Raw genomic sequence first — 23,259 nt, 5'->3', positions numbered from 1 at the left:
TAGTAGAAGCCTGAGCACTGACCCTTGTGGTATGCCATTTGTTGCATCTTGCCAGCCTGAAAATGACCCATTAACGCCTATTCTTAGTTAATCGAATTTATCAATTCACTTTAGCCAATTCTGCCCTTATAAATTTAAAACCTTTGCTTGAAAACCACACTCTTCTCTCCTTCAAAGTGAAAGCAAAATCCAATCATGGTGTAATCACTGCTTCAGAGGTGTGGCTTTTTTAATGAGGTAACCCACTTTGCACCGTAACTAGGTACAAGTGACAATATTAAATAAATTTAACTCTTCATTGATCTTGACTTGTTACACAGATCTAGAATAGTCTGCTCTGAGTGTAGCATGTTTTCAAGCCAACCACAGACTATTCCTAAGAGAATTATGAACTCCAATTCCAGGCTATCTTTGTCGATCCGATTCAAAATCTGTAAGAACATTAAAATCGTTAATCATCAATAACCCTCACATGTTGCCCCCCCACCACCTTATTTCTTCCTATATACTGAGTCCGACAAATGTGGTTACTGTTAGGCCTATAAACTACTCTCATGAGTGACTCATTACCCTCCCTATTTCTGAGCACTACCTAACATCGCTATTTTAATTTTGTTTTCTTGCTTTCAAACGCAAACATTCTCTGTTGAAATTCCACCTCACTACCCCTTTCTTCTCAAAAACTACTTCTGCAGTAATCGTTTCTTGAACAGCTCAATGTCAAAATTATGCAATTATACATGCCCATCTTACCTTTTATTGGCATTCAGCATGACAGTCCCTGACAGCGTATCACCTGCCTTGGTGAAAAGTGGCGATTGAAGCAAACAGCGAACTTGGTACCAATGGGTCAAAGGTTCTGTCGGAGCAGTTGACAGCCACACCGTCATTCTGAGAGGGGGACATGAGGTCAGTACACACCACCAGAACAAAACTGAAATTAGTTCAGTACACAAAACCTTTAGAATTCGTAGAATCCCTACTCCGTGGAAGCAGGCCAACTGGCCTACCTAGTCCACACCAACCGTCTGAACAGCATTCCATCCAGACCCAACTTCCTACCCTATCCCTGCATAATCACAGCACGGTGGCACAGTGGTTAGCACTGCTGCCTCACAGCGTCAGAGACCTGGGTTCAATTCCCGCCTCAGGCGACTGTCTGTGTGGAGTTTGCACGTTCTCCCCGTGTCTGCGTGGGTTTCCTCCGGGTGCTCCGGTTTCCTCCCACACTCCAAAGATGTGCAGGTCAGGTGAATTGGCCATGCTAAATTGCCCGTAGTGTTAGGTAAGGGGTAGATGTAGATGTAGGGGTATGGGTGGGTTACGCTTCGGCGGGGCGGTGTGGACTTGTTGGGCCGAAGGGCCTGTTTCCACACTGTAAGTAATATAATCTAGTAATCTAATCTAATCTAATAATCCAACTGGTCTACACATCTTTGGACGCTATGGGCAATTTACCATGACTAGTCCACCTAATATACACATCTTTGGACCATGGGAAAACCCATACAGAGAATGTGCAAACTCCACGCAGATAGTTGCTTAAAGGGTGGAATTGAACAGAGTCCTTGACATTGTGAGACAGCAGTGCTAACCATTAAGCCACCTCACTAACCTTTGTTCAGGTTTAGAACTCGCATTGACACATTCATCGATTCATTTTTTTCAAATTTTGTATCATTGCAGACAAAAGAAAAAACCTGTGTGAATGAGGCAAACCCATTCCTTCCGCAGCCATGTACAAAGCACCTTCTGCTCCAAGATTTTATAAACAAATTTATCCATTTTCTGGGACTTGGGCATCGCTGGCTGGCCAGCAGTTATGGCCCATCTCTCGTTGCCCTTTGAGAAGGTAGTGAGCTGCCTTCTTGAACTGCTACAGTCCACCTTCTGTGGGCTGACCCAATGCCATATGGGAGGGAATTTCAGAATTTTGACCCAGCAACAGTGAGCAAATGGTGATATATTTCCAAGTCAGGATGGTGAGTGACTTGGAGGGGAACTTGAAGGTGGTGGTGTTTCCATGTATCTGCTGCTCTTGTCCTTCTAGATGGAAGTGGTCATGGGTTTGGGAGGTGCTGTCTGAGGATCTTTGGTGAATTTCTGCAGTGCGTACACAACTGCCACTAAGTGTCGGTGGTGGAGGGAGTGAATGCAGTGTCAATCAAGCTGACAGCTTTTCCTGAATCGTGCCAAGCTTTCTGAGTGTTGTTGATGCTGCACTCATTCAGGCAAGTGGGGAGTATTCCGTCACACTCTTGACTTGTGGACAGGCTGTGGGGTGTCAGGAGGTGAGTTACCCCCTGCAGTATCCCTAGCCTCTGACCTTGCTCTTGTAGTCACTGCATTTATGCAGTGAGTCCAGATGAGTTTCAGATCAGTGATAACTTCCAGGATGTTGACAATGGGGGATTCAATGATGGTAACACCATTGAATGTCAATGGGTGGCTTAGATTATGTCTTGTTGGTGATGGTCATAGCCTGGCATATGTGGGGTTGGTAATGTTACTTATCACTTGTCAGTCTTGCCTCTGGCCTCTAAACAGAGTTACAACTTCATCACAATTAATGGAATTTTCCTATACATGGAATTAAGGGTTTATAGAATGGAGGTGGTCAAAAGGCACATATCAGCCATGCCCAAACTGAATGGCAGAACAGGCTCAAGGATCCAAAATGGCCTAGCCCTGCTCCTAAGACTCCAGTTTGGTCTATTGCTTTCTATAAAGGCAAACCAAAATGGTTCCAGCAATACTTATATAACACATATTAAAGCCACTTGTCATAACGAATAAATTAACAGCAATTTATACAAGTTTGAACTTAAATACTCACTGGGAACCAATGAAGGCCACATCGAACCAGAATGCCAAACCATGGACTAACCCTGAATGTAACATATGGAACTTGAATGGAATTTCTATCCTGTAATAATAAATAAAGTAGTGAAGACATTTGGGAGAATAATGTCAAATTGATATTAATACTACTAAAAATAGTCACAGTTCTAGAAGTGTGCACAAGGGACATCCTGCTTCCTACATCTCTCTCTCTCTCTCTCACACACACACACACACACACACACACACACACACACACACACACACACACACAAAGTACCTCAGTGCTGTCACAAAACAGAAGAAAGTTAGGAACCACAAACTTTAACCACCCAAGTAACTCTAGAGAGCAGTTTCACTCTAGCCTTGAATTAGTAAATCAACTCCAAGGTGTAAGAGTTAGCTTAAAAACCCTTCAAATCTCCTTCATTCAACACTCACTAAACCTTTCCTCCCCCTTTCCCCACTAACTTAAGCCTCGCTGCTCCTGGCAATGAAACTGCTGCAGGGGAGACTGCAGACAATACACTGCAATTGCCTAAAACTCCAATAATTAGATATTGACATCCTTTAAAACAGGTTTTAATTAAGACGTGACATTTAATTTTTTTTTCAGTGCTGATTGCACAAATGGTTTTCAGAAGCATTGCAGCTGTCTGCATTCAATGTAAAAATGGAACATTAAGTGATCAGTAGCACAAAAAGGTACCTCAGCAACAGCAGTAAGGTCCAGGCATTCTTTCATTTATGCAAGAGTGCATAGCTGGCTGTACTTCCACTAAGCGGAAGAATTACAGGCAGTAAGCAATTACAATATTCCTACATCTTGTCATGACTACAACAGAGCTGTTAGTGCAATCACTGTAATGCTAAAGAGCATGCAGGTCAGCTGTCAATGGCTACAGAGTGGCAAAAATATTTCAAAGCCATCTCATGAACGTGTAGTACAAATTAAAATTTAAAAATAAAATTCACCCTAAACCAAGAATATGGGTTATCTGGGAGCAGTGGGGGAATAGTTCAGGCTCTTTGCTCACAAATTGTGATGCAAGTATAGCCCTACTGATTATTGCCTGTGGTCACTCCCTGATATCCACCATTCTCCAATTGATACAAACAACCACCATCTCAGGTGACTGGAGGAGTTCACAGCAAAACACAAAAAAAAGCATGGAGTTGAGGATTCAGGGCTGCAGAGCATCTGGATGACACTGGAGGTGAGTGTGGCCAGCATCACCATGTGCTACATTAACCAGGCACTGGATGTAGTGTGGATCTAGGCAGAAGTAGATCAGAGCAGACCTACTGTAATTTCACGAAAATCTCACCCCTCCACATGTTTTGTAAAAGAGGACAGAAAAAAGGTCTCAGTATTCAATGTGCGCTCCTTGACTCAACATTATTCACCCAAGCTTGCTATACAACTCATTGGTTTTGCAAAAACTATACAGCTAATAACTTGTACATTATCACAAATGCCCATTTACATACAATGATACAAGATTCAGCCATCTCCATTCTCACATCAACTTACCAGTGACTGCAGAGTAATCGAACTGGTCAGGCCTTCTGCAAACAAAAGTCGCCCAAATAACCCTCACTGCATCTATCATTTTGTTTTAAGATATACCTTCTGGGTTATTTTCGTGAAATTACAGTACTTCCGCCCTTGTAATAACATTAATGGATTGGCTGTTGAAATAACCAGGAAATTTAGCGGTCCTGCAAGCAAATCCTGATCTTAGCCAATTGACTCCAGCCCCAATAAATACAGGAGATGTGAGGCGATTCTGTGTGACTGGTGCTCCATCAGCCCTGTTCATTGTGACTCCAGCCCCAGACACAGGAGTTGTGTGACGATTCTCTGGGACTTGTATTCCATCAGCACTGTGCACTCTGAGTTCGACATCTTACCGGTGCAAATCATTCTCTTCGGCTTCTAGAAAGTTCACTGTGTACTTCACCGACTTGGCCATTAGAATCCTGATATCAAATGTGTCCTTAAAAACACAGTAAAATAAGTCACTAACCCTTGTAAAGAGAGGCAGCTTGCACCTTCACAACACCTAGGGACACAATGGAAATAAGTACAGAATCTGGAGTCAAGATACATTTAGTTGCCTCACATTTGAGTTGCCGGCTTAGATAGAAGTGGGAATTTCCTATACCACCGACTTTTTAAAAAAAAGTATAGACATACTCTTCAGTCAATTCCCTTCATGTTATCTTGAATAAACCAAAACATGTTGGCAAGGAGTCAAATGGCCAATCATATCGCAGCTCAGCTGCTTCTGTACAATGTTTGACCATTATGAGTAACAGAGCCAAATACAATCCAATCCATACACTTATTTTAGAACCCTGGTCACTAAATAAAAGCAATAAAGACATTCTCTTCCCCAGCACACAAGCCCAAAGCTATTTGTCACAACCCAGGTTTTGGCCTGTTATACATCAAATACAGATCAGGTATCCACTCTCCTTAAGTCTGAAAATCAAAAAACCGAAGGTCATTTTGGAAGTTGATCCGAACAGACCTGTTGAAATGTTGAGATCTGGTCTTTTGGACACAAGATTTTTTTGGTTGGTTCAAATGGACCTAAAAGTGAAGTTTATTTTCCAAAGGCCCGAATTCAGTGTATCTACAGGTCCATTTGGGATCTTTGAAAAGAAAAACTTCGCTTTTCAGCCTATTTGGTTTAGTGATTTTCTTTTCTCTCTCTACCAGCTACCCTCCCTCAAAAAAAAGAGTGCAAACCAACTACAGTGGATCCAAAAACCAAAAGTATCCTTTATCCAAAAACTAGGTGGTCAATTCCTGACCTGTATCTTCAGACTTAATATTCAATCCTTGAAATTCTCCCAGCAACACAGTGAACAAAAATTTATGGTGCACAATTAAATAGATTTTAAATTAGCATACATTAGTAATGCTCGCAACACACTCACCACAATAGGCTGCTTGAAGTATTCATCTACTGCTGCACCTCGGAGGGCTGATAAATCCACACCGTGGAAAGATGGCTGATACCTGGTATCAAGCACAAGATATGCTAGTTAGTCACAAGAAACAAAAAGAAAAAGCAGAACTGGATTCACCTCAAAGTTAAAATAAAACAAAATCACCCAGTAAGATGTCAGGTTCAAAATGGAGCTAGTAACAAGAAAAAATAGCAAATGCACGATTCGCAAAGTTCACAAACAACAAAAAGCTTTGTTACAGCCCAAACTGTATACAATGCAGATCAAGACAACTATAAAAATAGCATGTGGTCAGTTCAATGCTTGGACTGGTCCACATTTACGACATTCCATAAAGATTTGGGTCTCAACAGTGCCAGAAAAGAGGATAACTTTCCCATAATCAGGGCAAACTGCAGAGAAGTGTCTCAATAAGTACTCGTGCAACTCTAAGTTCCAGTGCAGTTCTCATCGCATCTTGCTTGTGTGGACTACCCTCAGAAACATCCCATCTCAGTGCAATGGAATTAAGGGAAGTAGGTCTGTTCTTCAGTTCCATGTACTGACTGAATGGCAAACAGCAACATTTCTAAAGAAACTGGAAAAGCACAACAGCACTAGCTGTTGACAAATTAGGACTTCAGTGGCATCACCTGCCAAAAGCATTACATTTATTTTTAACCAAGTGACAGAATTCCAGCTCCAGCAGAACAGCGAAGACAAATATATTTCGAGACACCCAAACATACATCTCAAATTACTGAGGGCAGTAGTGGTAGAAAGAGGGAGTTGGCAGAATAAACACTGCTGTAAAAATGGTCCCAGATCACATCAGGAATATTGTATAAAGAAACCTGTGAAATACAGCTCTTTGTGAACAGCATTTGCTGACATGGATTTTACAAATATAAATGGTTTCAGACTGCATCTTGTACATTTGGGTCAGGTAACAGGCATTTATTTCAGCTGGTACATGCTTAAACAGGTTTCACTATACAATGAGTTACAACAGATGTTGAAGGGATCTGGTCCCACACCAGGAAGACCTGGGCAGATTTGGATTGATAAATGGCAAGTAATATTGGTGTCACACAAGTACGTGGCAATGACAACTGACAAAAGAAGGGGAGTCCAAAACTAGAGGGCATAGGTTTAAGGTAAGAGGGGAAAGATTTAAAAGAGATAAGATTAAAAGAGACCAGAAGGATAACTTTTTCACATAGAGGGTGGTGCATATATGGAACAAGCTGCCAGAGGTGGTGGTGGAGGCTGCTACAATTACAACATATAAAAGGCATCTGGATGGTACATCAATTGGAAAAGGTTTAGTGATATGGGCCAAATGGGACTACTTCAATTTAGGGTATCTGGTTGGCACAGATGAGTTGGGCTGAAAGGTCTGTTTCCGTGCTGTATAACTCAATGACTATGACACTTTTCATCAGGTACAAAAGCACAAACTAGGAGTACAATGGAATATTTTTCACTTGCCTGATTGAATGCAGCTCCAACAATACTCCAGAAGCTTGACATCATTCAGGGCAAAGAACCTGCTTGGCTGGCATCCTGTCCATCACATTAAACATTCACTCCCTCTACCACTGGTACACAGTGGCAGTAGGGTGTACCAACTATAAGTAGTGCTGCAACTCGCCAAACCTCCTTGACAGCCATTTCTAAACTGCTGACTTTTACTGCTTAGAATGTAGAAGGGCAACAGATGCATGAGAACACCAGCACCTACTTGCAAGTTTCATTTCAACTCTCACACCTTTCCTGATTTGGAACTGTAATCACCACTTCATTTCTGTCACTGAATTAAAAAAACTTGGAACTTCTTCCCCAGTATCATCAGGTGTACCTACACCACATGGAACACAGCAGTTCAAGGTGGTTCACTGCCACTTTAAGATTCGCAATACTTCTGTTGAAATCATGAATAAGATATAGTGCAGACTGAAGCTTAGGAGAGAGAGAGAGAGAGAGAGAGAGAAAAAAGAAAAAAAACACTGATCCAGAGTGAAATTTAAAAGGAAGCTTTTAAAGACAAATCTAAAAAGACACATTTAAATAGATGTTATAGAAACTTGAAAGGACATGGCTGGACAGTTAGGGTATGGATGCTATACTCAGATGGAGAATGCAGGATTGATTGATGAACTGATCTAATATCATATGTACTGAGGTACAGTGAAAAGATTAGCTTACAAGCAGATCACAGTAAGCAAGCATGTACAGATCAAAAAAGACTTACACAACCACCTGAAGGAGCAGCGCTCCGAAGGTTATTGCTTCTAAATAAACGTGTTGTATTATACCTGGTGTTGTGTGATTTCTAACAGAGGCATACAGGTCACATTGCACAGGGAGCACGTTAAATGTGATCAGTGTTGGCAAAATCAGAGTAATTTTTACAGATTTAGAATTTAAGTTTAAAAAAGTGCAGCACAGTTATAAGAAATGTTAGATCTGCTGTAGGGAGCTTGTAAGGAATCAGTGTTGGCTTAAATGCACAGGATTTATTTGCTCCCAAGGAGGCTGAACACGGAATTCTTTCTGCATTGAAACAGCTCTGGTACAAAGCATTTTAAATATTTAAGGCCACTTATTTTAACACATTTTACTCACAATATGAAACAAGTGCTTTCTGCAGAGCTTTCAGTTAATAATTACTCAGATGGGGAACAGATCGTTCTGCCTCAAAAACTGTCCTCCCACACGTCTGAAGGCACCCCTCCCCACCAAAGCAGAACAACCATCATACCAGAAGTTTGCTTTTGTGAACTGTTCCATGTAAAGCTGCTCATCTGTAAAGGGCGCTAGGTGAACGTCACCAAGGGTTGGAAACAGATTACCTAGAATGAAAGCAAATGCTCATTAATCATTGCAGGCATATAAAATACACCAAAGCAGGCCTGGCTATCCACCAGTACAACATAACAGCAATTCACTTTTGAAGCTTGGATGCCATGATGTCAAAAGCCACATGGTTTAATTTAATCTGAAGGGTGGAGGTCAATTGACCTGGGTCTTCTCTATTGCTGAGCAACAGCAGCGAAGATCTGAGAGTTGGTCACCGATTCATCTGTCCAGCTGGACCTTGACAGGGTGGTAGAACAGGGAGGGCAGACCAAATAAAAAGGGAAATTAATGTGGACAGAATTAAGGAGGTAGGAAAAATTGATTGCAACACAGCAGAACTTGCACTATTCTTAATGCAGCAATAAAACAAGCCCCAGTTTTTCTTGCTAAAATCAAGTAGACGACTTGAGGGAAAACTATTTTGATGAAAGTTGACATCAAGGCCATAGAACAAAGCCATGCAAGTTACCCTGCTTGCTCGTAGGACATTTGAATGAGCCCAGGAAAGGACATGAAACAGATGAGGCTCCACATTACAAAGCACACACAAACTTGGCAAACATCATCTTAAATTTTGAACACCAGACCATTGGGACAGTTAAGAGTTGCTGACTGCTGATCAGGAACAATCTACAGACAAGCACACTGAAACTGGTTCCAGGCCTGATCCTTTTTTTTTAACCTGCCACACTGGTCAATACTGAAGGAGGAATATCAAAGAGGTTTTTAATATATCTGTGCATTTGTAAAAAGTGGATTCGACAGTAGTAAAGATTGATTTTGTGATTCAACCCATGACACTCTAACTGACCGTATGTCTCAGTAGGAGATAGCCTGTTAACCATAGCCTTGACAAATGAAGCTCATGTTTTAGTGAAACAAACTATGAACTTTAAAAATAATTCAAACAGACGCCTTTTAAGCAGTAGTTAACTAGGAGCAACAAACAAAAATAAAACTGAGCGAAGAACCAGCAGACCAAGGGGATGTAGTGATATTATCACCAGACCAATGTTCAGGCTAGATTGCTGGAAGAACATGGGTTTGAATTCCACCATGGCAGATAGTAAAATCTAAACCAATGAAAATTTAGAATTAAAAGCTAGTGTTATGGACCAATTAAGGCTGGGTTATAAATGCTGGCCCAGCCATGAACAAATGAAAAGAAATACCCGAGAATGCTGGTTTGAACCCAGGTGTCAAAAAAAAAACAAGAACAGAGAACAATACAGCTCAGGAACAGGCCCTTCAGCTCTCCAAGCCTGCGCCGACACATTTTGCCCTTCCGTACTAAAACTATCATCGCTTACAGGATCTGTATCCCCTATTCCCTTCCTATTTATGTGTTCGTCTAGGTGCTTCTTGAATGTTGCTATTGTGTCTGTTTCCACCACCTCCTCTGGTGACATGTTACAGAGTTTGATACCTTCTGTTTGATAAGCTCGTTTTGTATCCATCTTGCTGGTTCACCCTTCTTACCATGTGACTCCACTTTTAGTACCAGTCTGCCACAAGGGACCTTGTCAAAGGCTTCACTGAAGTCCATGTAGACAACATTACCACTTTCCCCTCAAATCATCTTCATCACCTCCTCAGAAAAGTCAATCAAGTTAGTGAGGCATGACCTCCCCACACAAAACCATGCTGTCTATTGCTAATAGGTCTGTTTACTTCTAAATATGTATAGATTTTGTTCTTGAGAATCTTTTCCAATAATTTTCCTACCACCAACGTGAGGCTCACAGGTCTGTAATTTCCTGGATTATCCCTGCTACTCTTCTTAAACAATGGGACAATATTGGCTATTCTTCAGTCCTCTGGGACCTCACCTGTGGCCAAAGAAGATACAAAGATGTCTGTCAACACTCCAACAATTTGTTCTCTTACCTCCTTCATTATTCTGGGAGGGAGCCTATTAGGACCCGGAGACTTATTCCGCCAATTTCTTCTCTGTGGTGAATACTGACATGAAGTATTTGTTTGGGACTTCACCCACCTCTTCTGGCTCCACATGGAGATTCTCTCCTTTGCCTTGGTGTGGATCAACCCTTTCCCTGGCTACCCTCTCGCTTTTTATATGTATAAAAAGACTTTGGATTCTCCTTAATCATGTTTGCTAATGACTTTTCATGACTTGTTTCAGCCTTCTAATTCCTTGTTTAAGTTCTTTCCTACTTTCCTTATATATTTCAAGGGCTTCATCAGTTCCCACCCTCCTAGACTTTACTTTTGTTTCCTTTTTGACCAAAGTCATAACACCCCTGGTCACCCAAGGTTCACATAACTTGCCATACCTACCCTTTATTCCCACAGGAATGTGCCACTCTTGAACTCTTATCAACTGCCATTTGAAATATTCCCACATGTCCCATGTAGATTTACTCTCAAACAGCTGCCTCCATCAAAATTCTCCAGTTCCTGCCTAATATTGTTGTAGTTCACCTTCCCACAATTTAACACCTTCACCCGAGGACTGCTGTTTCCCCTACCCATGAATATCTTAAAACTTATGGTCGTATGGTCACTAGTCCCAAAGTGCTCTCCCACTGAAACTTCACCTGGCCGGGCTCATTTCCCAAAACAAGGCCAAGTATGACCCCTTCCCTCGTTGGACTGTTTATATTTTGTGTCAAGAATCCTTCCTGAATGGCCCTTACAAATTCTGCCCCATTCAAGCCCCTAACTAGTGAGTCCCACTCAATAGGGAAAGTTAAAATCACCCACAACTACCCTGCTGTTTTTACATCATTCCAAGGTCTGTCTACATATTCTCTCCTCTATCTCCTGCTGGCTGTTGGGAGGTTTGTAGTATACCCCCAGCATTATGATTTCACCTTCCCTATTCCTGAGTTCTACCAAAGGTCTGGTCCAGATCCAAAAGTTGCATCAAATATGCACGAGCACGTATACAGTATACACTGCACGTACACCTAAAGGCACTGCTATAATACAATCCACGGCAGTTGATTAAAGAACTTATCAACTTATCATTGATTTCCCCAAAGACAGAAGCACCATTAGTTCTCATCTCTGAAGATTGGATGTCAATGTTTAATATCATCCTAGACTGAAATGGGCTGGAATCATCTTCACATCTCTTTTTGTCAAAAGAAATAACAAGCATCAAGATGAGGACACATTAAATCACATTCAGTATCCTAGAGTAAGGATCTTGAATCAAAGGAGGCAAGAATGCCACAAAAGGTCAAAACTCAAGACAGATAATTCACCAGGTGAGCTCTTAACCATATGGTTCACATGACACTCCAAGTTCACGCATGGTCTGTGGCTCTCAGAAGACACTATGCCTGAAATTGTCAGCATACAAGACAGACTGCAAGAATATTATATTCTTCTGAATCATACACAAGAAAATACCTTGAGCAGCAAAAACGAGCCGAGATAACTATGCTCAGAGATGACGGGAGCATTTGTACTCTTGGGGCATATAAAGTTAAAAATCACACAACACCAGGTTATAGTCCAACAGGTTTAATTGGAAGCACCCTAGCTTTCAGAGCGTCGCTCCTTCATCAGGTGATAGTGGAGGGCTCAGTCCTAACACAGAATTTATAGCAAACATTTAGTGTGATGTTACTGAAATTATACATTGATAAATTGATTGTCTGGGTCATACAGAATTTGACACGTTCTATTTTTTTGGATTGTGTACAAGCAGGACAGAACCGATCTATTTATAAATCAAAAGCCAGCAATCTAATACCATGCTGTTAAGATAAATCATTCCAAATAAAAGGATACATCCTCAAAATTTATATCTAGGGAGATACAGCTGATGAGAGTCTAGTGGGATCTAAACAGTGAGACAACCTTGACATAAAACTGCCCTTAGTCTTGGAGCCTGCAATTTAATTATGTTGTCTGGCCAGATTGAAGACTAGATTGTGCATGTTATTGCTTTGCACATCTGGAGAAGGGCGTGGTGGGGTGGGGGGTGAAAAATAAATGAGAGTTAGCTCACAGCTACAATTACATGACCTGTCAGCCAGTAAAGAAGTTAACAACACTTGGTAAAATCTCTGACTGAGATTATTCCAACACTCATCTGTCAGCCATCCAGAGACTGAGGTCCTCAAGAAAATTATGTGCAACTCCGCTTTCTAATCCCTCACTCCCAGATGGCTGGCTCACGCTTCATGTTTGAACAGACAGAACTTTTGTTTAGAAAGGAGTGGGCAAAATGAAAACATTTAAAAATGAAGACCACAAGCTGTACTTCAGCTTACTTGATACCTCTGAGAAGGTTCAACTGCTTTATAAATGTGCGAGCACACATATTTTATAAACACCCAATAACAACAGAGCAGATCATCAAATGAGCCAGCTACATCAAGTACTGAAATCATATTAAAGAACATCTCAAAGAAAACTTGAAGTGAAAGGAAGACCAGATTTCCAACTCATGACACTCAAGAAATCAGACATAAACTGGGCATTTCCACAAAAATCTCCAATGTGTTTGGAACACAAAATATCAAACAAAAATATGAATTTTCTACTGATAGATACAAGTTGTAACCCCCCTCCCGCCCCCAAATCCTGATCTTTCTCTTTAACACCAAATAAAATGTAAGAGAGTGTGAAAGTTATCTTTTCAAATGGAATCTTACTTCTACAGAACTAAAAAGGAGAATAGTAACCTGATGGGTTTTGAGGAGGTTTGGACAGGGTGTTAGGGAAGACAGTGTGTGCGAGAGCGCGCGAGTGGGAGAGAGAGAGAGAGAGAGAGAGAGGGAGAGAGAGAGAAAATATAGGAGGGAGAGGGAGGAACTAAAAGAGGATCTGGGATAAGTTGAGAATGGGCCAAATAGGTCATCAACCTGAAATGCTTCTCGTTTCTCACCACAGATGTTGCCAGACCTGCTGAGATTTTCCAACTTTTTGTTGCTGTTTCAGATTTTCAACATCTGGAGTATTTCGCTTATGTGTTGTTATGGAGAGCAGGCAAGATTAAATGACAAAGATAACTAGAAAATATGAGCAAGAGCAGGCTATTCAAACCTGCTTCACCATTCAATGTGATCATAGCTGATCATCCAACTGAGTTTGCTTTCTCCCCATGCCCTTTGATCTCTTCAACCCCCAAGAATTGTATCTAACTCCTCTTTCAAAACATTCAACATTTTGGCTTCAACTGTTTTCTGTGGCAGAGAATTCCAGAGGCTCATCACACTGGTGAATAAATTTCTCACCTCAGCCCTCAATGGTCTACCTCATATTTTTCAATGACCCCCTGGTTCTGGACACCACAGTCACCAGTGACATCTACCACTAGAATATTCTTGGTTTCTATAAAATCCTTCTCAATTCTTCTAAACTCCAGTAGATAATGCCTTTATTGATCCACTCTTTCTTCATGTGTCATTCCTGACATCCTAGGAATCAAGATTGTAAGTCTTTATTATACTCTCTCCACAGCCTGAACACCCTCAGGTAATGAGATCAAAACTGCACACAATACTCCAGATGTGATTGCACCAAGGCCCTGTACAATTGCAGCATGATATCCCTGCTCCTACATTCTAATCCTCTCACTATGAAGGCCAATATACCATGTGCCTTCTTCACCACTTGGTGCACCTGCACGCTTACTTTCAGCGACTGATGCACAAAGACACCAGAGTCTCATTGGACTTCCCACTTCCCCAATTTATCACCATTCAGATAATAATATGCACTCCTGTCTTTCTTACCAAAGTGAATAACTTCACATTTAGCCATATTATACTTCAGCTACCATGCATTCACCACTCACTCACTGAACCACCTTTGCATCCTCATCACAGCTTTGTATCGTCTGCAAATGTAGAAATAATCCATTTAATTCTTTCATCTAAATCATTAAATACATATTGTAAATAATTGGGGTTCAAGTATCAGCTCCTATGATACTTCACGAGACAGTGCCTGCTACTCAGGAAAAAGACCCCATACACTACCCCCAAACCGAAGAGCTATAACTGTAATGCTAATCTGTTACATGGGACCTCACTGAAAGCTTTCTGAAAGCTCAAATAAATCCCATTCATTGCATCCTGCTCATCAATTCTGCTAATTACATCCTTGAAAAATTTAATTGATCTGTCAAGCACGATTTCCCTTTTGTCAATGCATGCTGACTCTGTCCGATCTAGTTCACTGTTTTCCAACTGCTCTGCTATTAAATAGTTTCTAATGGACTCCAACATTTTGCCCACTACCCATGTCAGGCTGACTGATCTATAATTCTGTTTTCCCTTTGCCATCTTTTTAAAATTGTGGGGTTACATTAGCTTATCTTCAATTCATAGGATCTGGTCCAGAGTCAGAGTCAATAGAATCTTGAAAGGTGACCACCAACGTTTCCATCGTTTCTAGCACCACTTCCAATTATTCTGGTAGGAAATCTGGCTCTGGGATTTATCAGCCTTTAATACCATCAATTTCCATAACTCCATTTCCACAACTCCATTTCCACACTAATATGGAATTCCTGCAGTTCCTCCCACTCACGAGACAATCAAACATTTTTAGGATATTATTTACATCCTTATTTGAGAAGACGGAACAAAACTAATCAATTGATCTGCCATCTCTTTACTCCCCATTATAACTTTTCCTGTTTGACATGTAACAAAAAGGCAAAAAAAAGGAAGTGGGAATGATTTTAATGAATAAACAAAGCATTTGCCCAGGTCTGAATAGTAGAATGAATGATGTCTCCGTCTGAAATTTGAAAAAAAAAACAAGCTCAAGACATGGTAAAAACAAAAATTAAAACTAAAGGAAATTGCCGAATACAATAGGCCCTAACTGTAAGAGGTGCTGCTTCTTGAGCTTACTTTTGACAAGATATTCTCACTTCTCAAGGCTTTGACAAACCGGATGTGAATCACAAACCCCACAGGAGATCCCCTTACCAAGGAATTAATTTTCACTTCCTGCACACATCCTTAGTCCCAAAGTAAAAATCAATTTCCTTTTCTGAGCTAGAGTGTGCTGGTTTCTTCCTGTGTGTCAACCTTTGGCAGTAGGTCCTATTTTAAAAGCAGCATTCCAGACCCCTTTCATATACAGTTCCATTGAGAAAGGGAAATATCGACAAGATTTTAAATTGCTGAGAGTTATTTATATTACTAAATGCTTAGTGTGTGATTGCAGAGTTAGCTGCTGTGACCATGTCATGAAGGATCACGAGAGAAGTTTTGAAATCCTGTAATCAATTACATGAAAAAAGTGTTATAGCATGTAACCTCCCAAACCTGAAGTAATATTAGACACTGCTCTGGATTATGGTGATGGCTGGAGGCAAAGTACAATGCATAGGTTTGTGCTGAATGGGCTAGTCAATTAGACACAGGAGTAAGAAGTCAATCTGCCTGTCCAAAGCAAGTTTGCGGTAAACTGGAGCAATCCTGAACTTGCGATGATCTGTCTGGCATGGCATTACACCATTGCCGCATGAAATCAAGAGTGCAAACAAAGCAGTTCGACACCACCAACTCAAGTTGGTAGGAGCAGATTCCCTCTCCTCAGAGACTGTTTTCCGTCTCATCATTGTGTTGCCTCATTTCTAACTATTCACCAGTGCCATTGTCATAAATTCTCTCTCCTAGTGATTGAATTATCTTTTTCTTCCCTCCTTTTATTACCTACGAGTCCACAAGTACTACAGAGTCACACAGCACAGAACAGGCTCTTCAGCTCAACAACTCTGCGCTGATCTGTTGACACTCCTAACATTTCCCAGCACTTTTCCTTCGCCATCTTCTTCCGATCTCCCATATCAATCAGGTATTTGTTTAGTTGTCTGGTTAGTTTCTTCATCCTACTATTAAATGTGACTTTTCCTGCTATGATTGCAGTTCTCAACACACTGATCCATTTACTAACAGTGACATACGTCCCCGATGTAGAAATTATTTCACCAAGTCCAACAGTTTTCTATTTATTAAAATGCTGACCCCATGTCCTGCAAAGACATGCCATGAAACTGGTCACACTTGCACGCATATAGCAGTTCCTTTTCAGATGCACGGTTACTTCCCTGAATGATCTACCCATTTCCCTTTAAAGCACATAGCTATGCACAAAAAGTTAGTTTGCTGCTTCCTTCCTTAGAATCTTAATACCAGTGACCGTTCTGCAGCTTACTTGGTGTAACACAATTCACATACAAACATCAGGGCTCATACAAATCAATCATTTTCCTCCACCTTCTTTGTTTCAATACAAACTCACTTATCCTCTTTGGTAACATAGCTGCCGCATCTTTTTTTAGTTCCTCTAAGTCAGTTAATAGTTACCCATCTCAATTTTTGATTGCTTGAATTCTCATCCTTTGACTAATTAAATAATTTGTTCATTCCATACAAACACATGCAATCTTTGAAGTGTGTTTCATGTGAAATGTTTCACACAACAGTTTTACACAGACACCAGATACAGAACATAAACCATGTCAATGAAAGTTCACAGATGAACAACAGCCAAACACAGACAAATAATAAGTAACATTCATGATAGGCAAAGATCGCTGACACCCCCTTGACCTTCTACGCATTACCACCTCTGAACTACCATTATCAACATCCTGGGGTACCATTTAATAGAAACAGGACAAATTGTACAAATATTGTGTACACAAAGACAGACCAGAGCCTGAGAATTTTAAGGTGACTTACTTTCATCCTGACTCTCCAAAATCAGAATGACAAGACACAAACCGGCATCTATGTCAAAGAGAAAGATGGCAAATTGTCTTCTTGAACTGCAGCAGTTTGGAGTGCAGGTTGGTGCAACAGTGTTATTGAGAAGGGAGCTCTAGAATTCTGATGTAATGACAATAATGAAAGTGATAATAATCCCAAATTACAATGGTGTGGATCTTGGAGAACTTACAGGTAATGTTGTTGCCCTTGTCCTTCTAGGAGATGGAGACTGTGGGTTGGGAAGGTGCTGTCAAAAGAATCCTTGGTGATTTGTTGCAGTATACCTTGTAAATAGTGCATGCTGCTGTCAGTGTGCTTCAGTGGAGGATAGAGTGAATGTTGAATGTGACAGGTAGGGAAGGCACTGATCAAGTGGGTTGCTTTGCTCTGAATAATGTCAACCTTCACAAATGCTGTGGAGTTGCACGCATCCAGGAAGTTGGAGAGTCAGGATGAGAGTTAATGTCGAAGAAGTTCAGCCCAATGACCAGAGACCACAAACTAGGATCGCAGTGAAATTGACTTGCAGTTTATTAGACAAAGTGATATTGCGGAAGAGAAACTGACCAGGCTGACACAGAATCAATTCTCTACATAGATGGCCAGGATTCTCTTCCTCGAACGGAAGGGGCAGGCAGGTTTTATAGGGGCACAACACAAAGGTGATAATTGTAAAGCAATTAAAACAAGAATAAACTGAAGGGACATTAATCAAGCGTCCGGCAGCAGCAATTCATTTGTAATTGGCACAGGAGATTCCAGCCATCTGAGTGGGTGAGAATGTCTTCTTGAGGAATCTTCACTGTATTTCCCATCCATGCGAATACGTGCACATCCCTTCTCCTGGCATTCAGGTCTGTCCGCTGTATTCTTCCTGCGAGTGAGGTCTGCCAGGGTCTCTCGGTCTTGTTTGTTTATGCGGTATCAGTTTCAAGGAAAAGTGAGCCTGCCCTTAGGGTATTGGGACCGCTAATTGGAGCTGTGGGCTTATTGTTAAGGCTGTTTGGGAAGTGTATTCTTTGATCTGGGAGTAGTTCGGCCTGGTTTCTATGTTAGCCTGTTTGGCCAAGACTGGTGCATTGCGAGTGTGTTGTGTGCGTGTTGGTAGGCTTGGTCTGTGTTTCGCAGGCCGGCTTCTTTGCTTACGTAGTCATGCTGTAGGTGTAGGTGGGCAGTGGGCAGGGTAGCAGATCTTCCCCCCACCTCACCCTGTTAGTTTTTATACATACACTTTGTCCTGTTTCTGGTCAATGGTACCTCTAGGATGCTGATAATGGTGGTTCAGAATTTGTAATACCATCGAGGGTCAAGGGGATGTCGGTGATCATTACCGGACATGAATGTAATTTATTATTTAGCAGCCCAAATCTGGACATCGTATCCAAACTTTGCAAGACCTGGACATGCTTCACTGCGAGAGATACTGTATATTGTGCAATCAATGAACATGTACTGCTTCGATATGAGTCATTGCGAATGGTGTTGAACATTGCACTATGAACATCTCCACGTTTGACCTTATGAAGGAGGGAAGGTCATTGAAGAAGTTAAAAATCACACAACACCAGGTTATAGTCCAAGTTTATTTGGAAGTATTAGCTTTTGGAGAGCTGCTCCTCCAAAAACTAGTGCTTCCAAATAAACCTGTTGGAATATAACCTGGTGATGTGCGATTTTAAACTTTGTTCACCCCAGTCCAACACTGGCATCTCCTCATCATTGGTGTCACTGATGAAGATAGTTGAGCTGAGAAAACAACCCTGAGATGTACTGAAGCAGAAATGACTAACCACGAAAAAACACGATCATCTTGCTTTTGTACCAGTTATAACTCCAACAGTGAAGAGCAGCCGCCACCACCACCAACACTCTTACATTTAGTTTCTAACTACTCAGAAGAGTCCTCAACATTATTCCAGACTCACTAAGTCTCAGTGCTTCAGGTTACACATGGACAAAGAAATTTTCTGCTGGCTATCACATACCATCTTACCTCAGCTGATGTAACAGTACTCCATCACGTTGAGCAACATTTGGAGGAAGTACAGAGTGTAGTAAGGGTTGGGGATTTCAATGTCTGATACCAAGAGTAGCTTGGCAGCAATACTCTTGATCGAGCTGGTCAGGTCCGAAAGGACATAGCTGCTATACTGGGTCTGTGGCAGGTGGTGAGGGAGCCAACAAGAGGGAAAAACATACTTGGCATCATCCTTACCAATCTGCTGATTGCAGATCCATCAGTTGACAACAGTATCGATAAGAGTGACTAGGTCTTCTGAAGATGAAGGACCACCTTTACATTGAGAATACCACCCATCTTTTTATTGTGTCATAGCGATGTACAGCACGGAAACAGACCTTTCGGTCGAACTCGTCCATGCTGACCAGATATCCTAACCTAATCTAATCTCATTTGCCAGCACATGGCCCATATCCCTCTAAATGCTTCCTATTCATATACCCATCCAGATGCCTTTAAATGTTGTAATTGTACTAGTCTCCACCACTTCCTCTGACAGCTCATGCATGCACCACTCTGTGTGAAAAGATTGCCCCTTAGGTCTCTTAAATCTTTCCCCTCTCACCCTAAACCTATGCCCTCTAGTTCTGGACTCCTCCACCCCAGGGAAGAGACCTTGTCTATTTACCCTATCCCTCATGAATTTATGAACTTCTATAAGGTCACCCATCAGCCTCAGACAACCTAAGGAAAACAGCCCCAGCTTATTCAGCCTCTCTCCATAGCTCAAATTTTCCAACCCTGTCAATATCCTTCTAAAACTTTTCTGAACCCTTTCAAGTTTCACAACATCCTTCCGATAGGAGAGAGACCAGAACTGCACACGATATTCCAAAAGTGGCCTAACCAATGTCCTGTATAGCTGCAACATGACCTCCCAACTCCTACTCAATGCTCTGACCAATAAAGGAAAGCATACCAAATGCCTTCTTCACTATCCCATCTACCTGCAATTCCACTTTCAAGGAACTATGAATCTGCACTCCAAGGTCTCTTGCTTACCCACACCCCCCCACCCCAGCAAAGTTCTTCCAGTCCAGTTACAACATTGGTATCTACCCAACGTGGAAATTGCCCTGGTATGCCCTGCACATAAAAAGCAGGGCAAATTCAACTTGGCCAATTACTGCCCTATTAGTCTACTCTTGATCAACAGTAAAGGCAATGGGAGGGGTCATCAACAGTGCTCTCAAGCAGCACCTGCTCAGCGGTAAGCAGCTCAGTGATGTCAGTTTGGGTTCTGTCAGCACCTCAGCTTCTGACCTCATTACAACCTTGGTTTAAATATGGCAAAAAAAAGCTGAAGTCCAGAGGTGAGAACATCAAGGCTGCATCAATCATGTGTGGCAAAGAGCCCGAGCAAAACTGGAATTCATGAGAATCAGGAGGCAAACTCTCCGCTGGAGAGTCATAGCTGACACATAGAAAGATGGCTGTGGTTGTTGGAAGTCAGTCAGCTCAACTCCAGGACATTCTGTGAGAGTTCCTCAGAGCAATGTCCTCAGCCCAACCATCACTTTAGTTGATTCATCAATGACCTTCCCTACATCAGGAGGTCAAAATTCACTGATGATTGCGCTAGATTCAACACCATTCGCAAGTTCTCAGATATTGAAGCAGTGCATGTTCAAATGCAACAAGATCTAGACAATATCCAGGCTTGGGCTGATAAGTGGCAGTAACAATCGTGCCATACAGATGCTAGGCAACAACCATCTCCAATAAACAGACAATCTAACCACCCCTTAACATCCTTGGGGTTAACGCTGATCAGAAACTTAACTAGTCTTGACACAAATACTGTGGCTACAAGAGCAAGTCAGAGGCTAGGAATACAGCAGTAAGCAATTCACTTCCTGACTCCCCAAAGTCTGCCCACCATCTACAAGGCGCATGTTAAGAGTGTGATGGAATACTGCCCACTTGCCTGGATGGGTACAGCTCCAACAATATTCAAGAAGCTTGACACCAACCAGCACAAAGCATCCCCACTAGACAGGTACCACATCCACCCCCTCTACCTCTGACACTCAGCAGCAGCAGAGCATACTACACTGCAGAACTTCACCACAGATCTTTGGACATTACATTCCAAACCCACAATCACTTCTATCTCTAAGGATAAGGGCAGCAGATACATGGTAACACCAACAGCAAGTTTCCCTCCAAGCGACTTACCATCCAGACTAAGTGAAGTAACAGTGATATATTTCTGTTGCTGGATCAGAATCCTGGAATTCCCCTCCCTAACAGCATTGTGCAGCAACCTACAGCACGTTGACTCCAGTGGTTCAAGAAGGTCACTCACAATAAACGGATGGGTAATAAATGCAGCCCATATCCCACGAATGAATTAAAACAGATCCAGGAAGCCCCCAAATCATATTAACACACTAGGAGATTCGGTGAAACTTATTCAAGGTATGTGGAAGTTGTGAAAGGATAAGTTTGTTTTCACCAAATTTTTAAAAAACCCTTAAGGGGATGGATTGCCAGATTAAGGAGATGAAGCAGAACAAGAGATTCCTTGCTATGTTATTTAACAAAGGTAAAGCCAACCCTCCGACTGGCTTTCTGGAATGATTCAACACAGGAGGAGGACATTGTCTACACAATCATTGAAACAGCTATCCAATTAGTCCCACTGTCCTGCAAATACTTCCCCCTTCACCCGAACCACTATCAAAACCTGATGCCAGTCAGCTCGTATCTTGCTCAACTATTTCCATTCCTGAAGAAGGGCTGATGCCTGAAACGTCGATTCTCCTGTTCCTTGGATGCTGCCTGACCTGCTGCGCTTTTCCAGCAACACATTTTCAGCTCTGATCTCCAGCATCTGCAGTCCTCACTTTCTCAACTATTTCCATTCACCCCATAAATCAAGAATACATGAGCAAGTCTCCCCCAGGCAGATCAGGCACCAATACAGCATCGGAATCAAGTCACCACTTTGTACCCTTAAATCGGAGATAGAATTCTGCCATCACCACAAAAAGGAAGAATGGAGGTTCGAGTGTATACAGGGGAGGAACCAAATGTTAGTGAAATCTGCTCACTTGGAAAAGTTCAGACTTGAGTTAACTTAACAGAACATACATTCATAAAATGGGCAAAGCAGCAGTGAAGCAAAATACATGCGCAAATCACGTTTAAAAATTCATTACTGCATTTAGTGTGCAACCTCAGCAAGATTTTGCTTAAACAAAGCACCATTACACTGAATGCAGTCTTTGAAGAGATAAAGGCAAAATGACTCTAGTTCACCCATTCTCCACACTCTGAAACAATCTTACCATTCGGTTTCAACCATTTCTTAGCATGAAGGTAACTCTCCAGCATTCGTTCATTGAAGAGCATGTAGCCCATGGGTTCGGAAATAATGATATCAACCTGTTCCGGGATGTTAACCTCCTCCACCTTCCCTGGGATGATGAAGATGCGATCTGCTAGGTTGTTGCTCTTTACCAGAAGCTGCAATGAGAATAACCATTTTCATTAGCACCTGACAATGTCTCAGAAATGGCCAGATATCCTGACATGTAATTGTAAATGTTGTGTCTTACTGCCACCAGATTGCAAATAAGGAACTCATCAGATTTTCCTTTCTGTACTTCTCAACTCCCACTACACCATGCAAGCCATACAATGAACATAAAAAGGGACAGAAAAATGCTACCTGGTTTATTGTACCCCTTTCTCACATTGATATGTTTGAACAGGCATCCAAATGACACTTTGCTACCAATACAGCTGACACCATTTGCTGTACACTACATGATTCTATTGATTTACTACATCTATGACTATATCAGAAAATAAATTAAATTATTGATTATGTTGTCACAGACAAGAGGTGAAAAGGGA

General features: G+C 41.6%; 1 protein-coding gene across 3 annotated transcripts in view; it reads right to left on the bottom strand.

The window, feature by feature from the left end:
- Positions 1-23,259, bottom strand: part of carm1 (coactivator-associated arginine methyltransferase 1) — an 81,790-nt gene that overhangs the window by 24,138 nt on the left and 34,393 nt on the right. For all 3 annotated transcript variants that reach the window (XM_072564177.1, XM_072564178.1, XM_072564179.1), the window contains exons 6-11: positions 22,689-22,866; positions 8,567-8,657; positions 5,791-5,872; positions 4,756-4,841; positions 2,837-2,926; positions 754-891 (exon numbers count right to left, since the gene is read on the bottom strand). In XM_072564177.1, the coding sequence (XP_072420278.1) occupies positions 754-891; positions 2,837-2,926; positions 4,756-4,841; positions 5,791-5,872; positions 8,567-8,657; positions 22,689-22,866 (665 nt within the window). The remainder of the gene's footprint in view (positions 1-753; positions 892-2,836; positions 2,927-4,755; positions 4,842-5,790; positions 5,873-8,566; positions 8,658-22,688; positions 22,867-23,259) is intronic.

This window comes from Chiloscyllium punctatum, chromosome 46, assembly GCF_047496795.1.
Source record: "Chiloscyllium punctatum isolate Juve2018m chromosome 46, sChiPun1.3, whole genome shotgun sequence".
In the NCBI taxonomy this organism is placed as follows: domain Eukaryota; kingdom Metazoa; phylum Chordata; class Chondrichthyes; order Orectolobiformes; family Hemiscylliidae; genus Chiloscyllium; species Chiloscyllium punctatum.
Note: the sequence above shows the minus strand (reverse complement) of the source record. Positions and strands in the feature narration are given on the sequence as shown.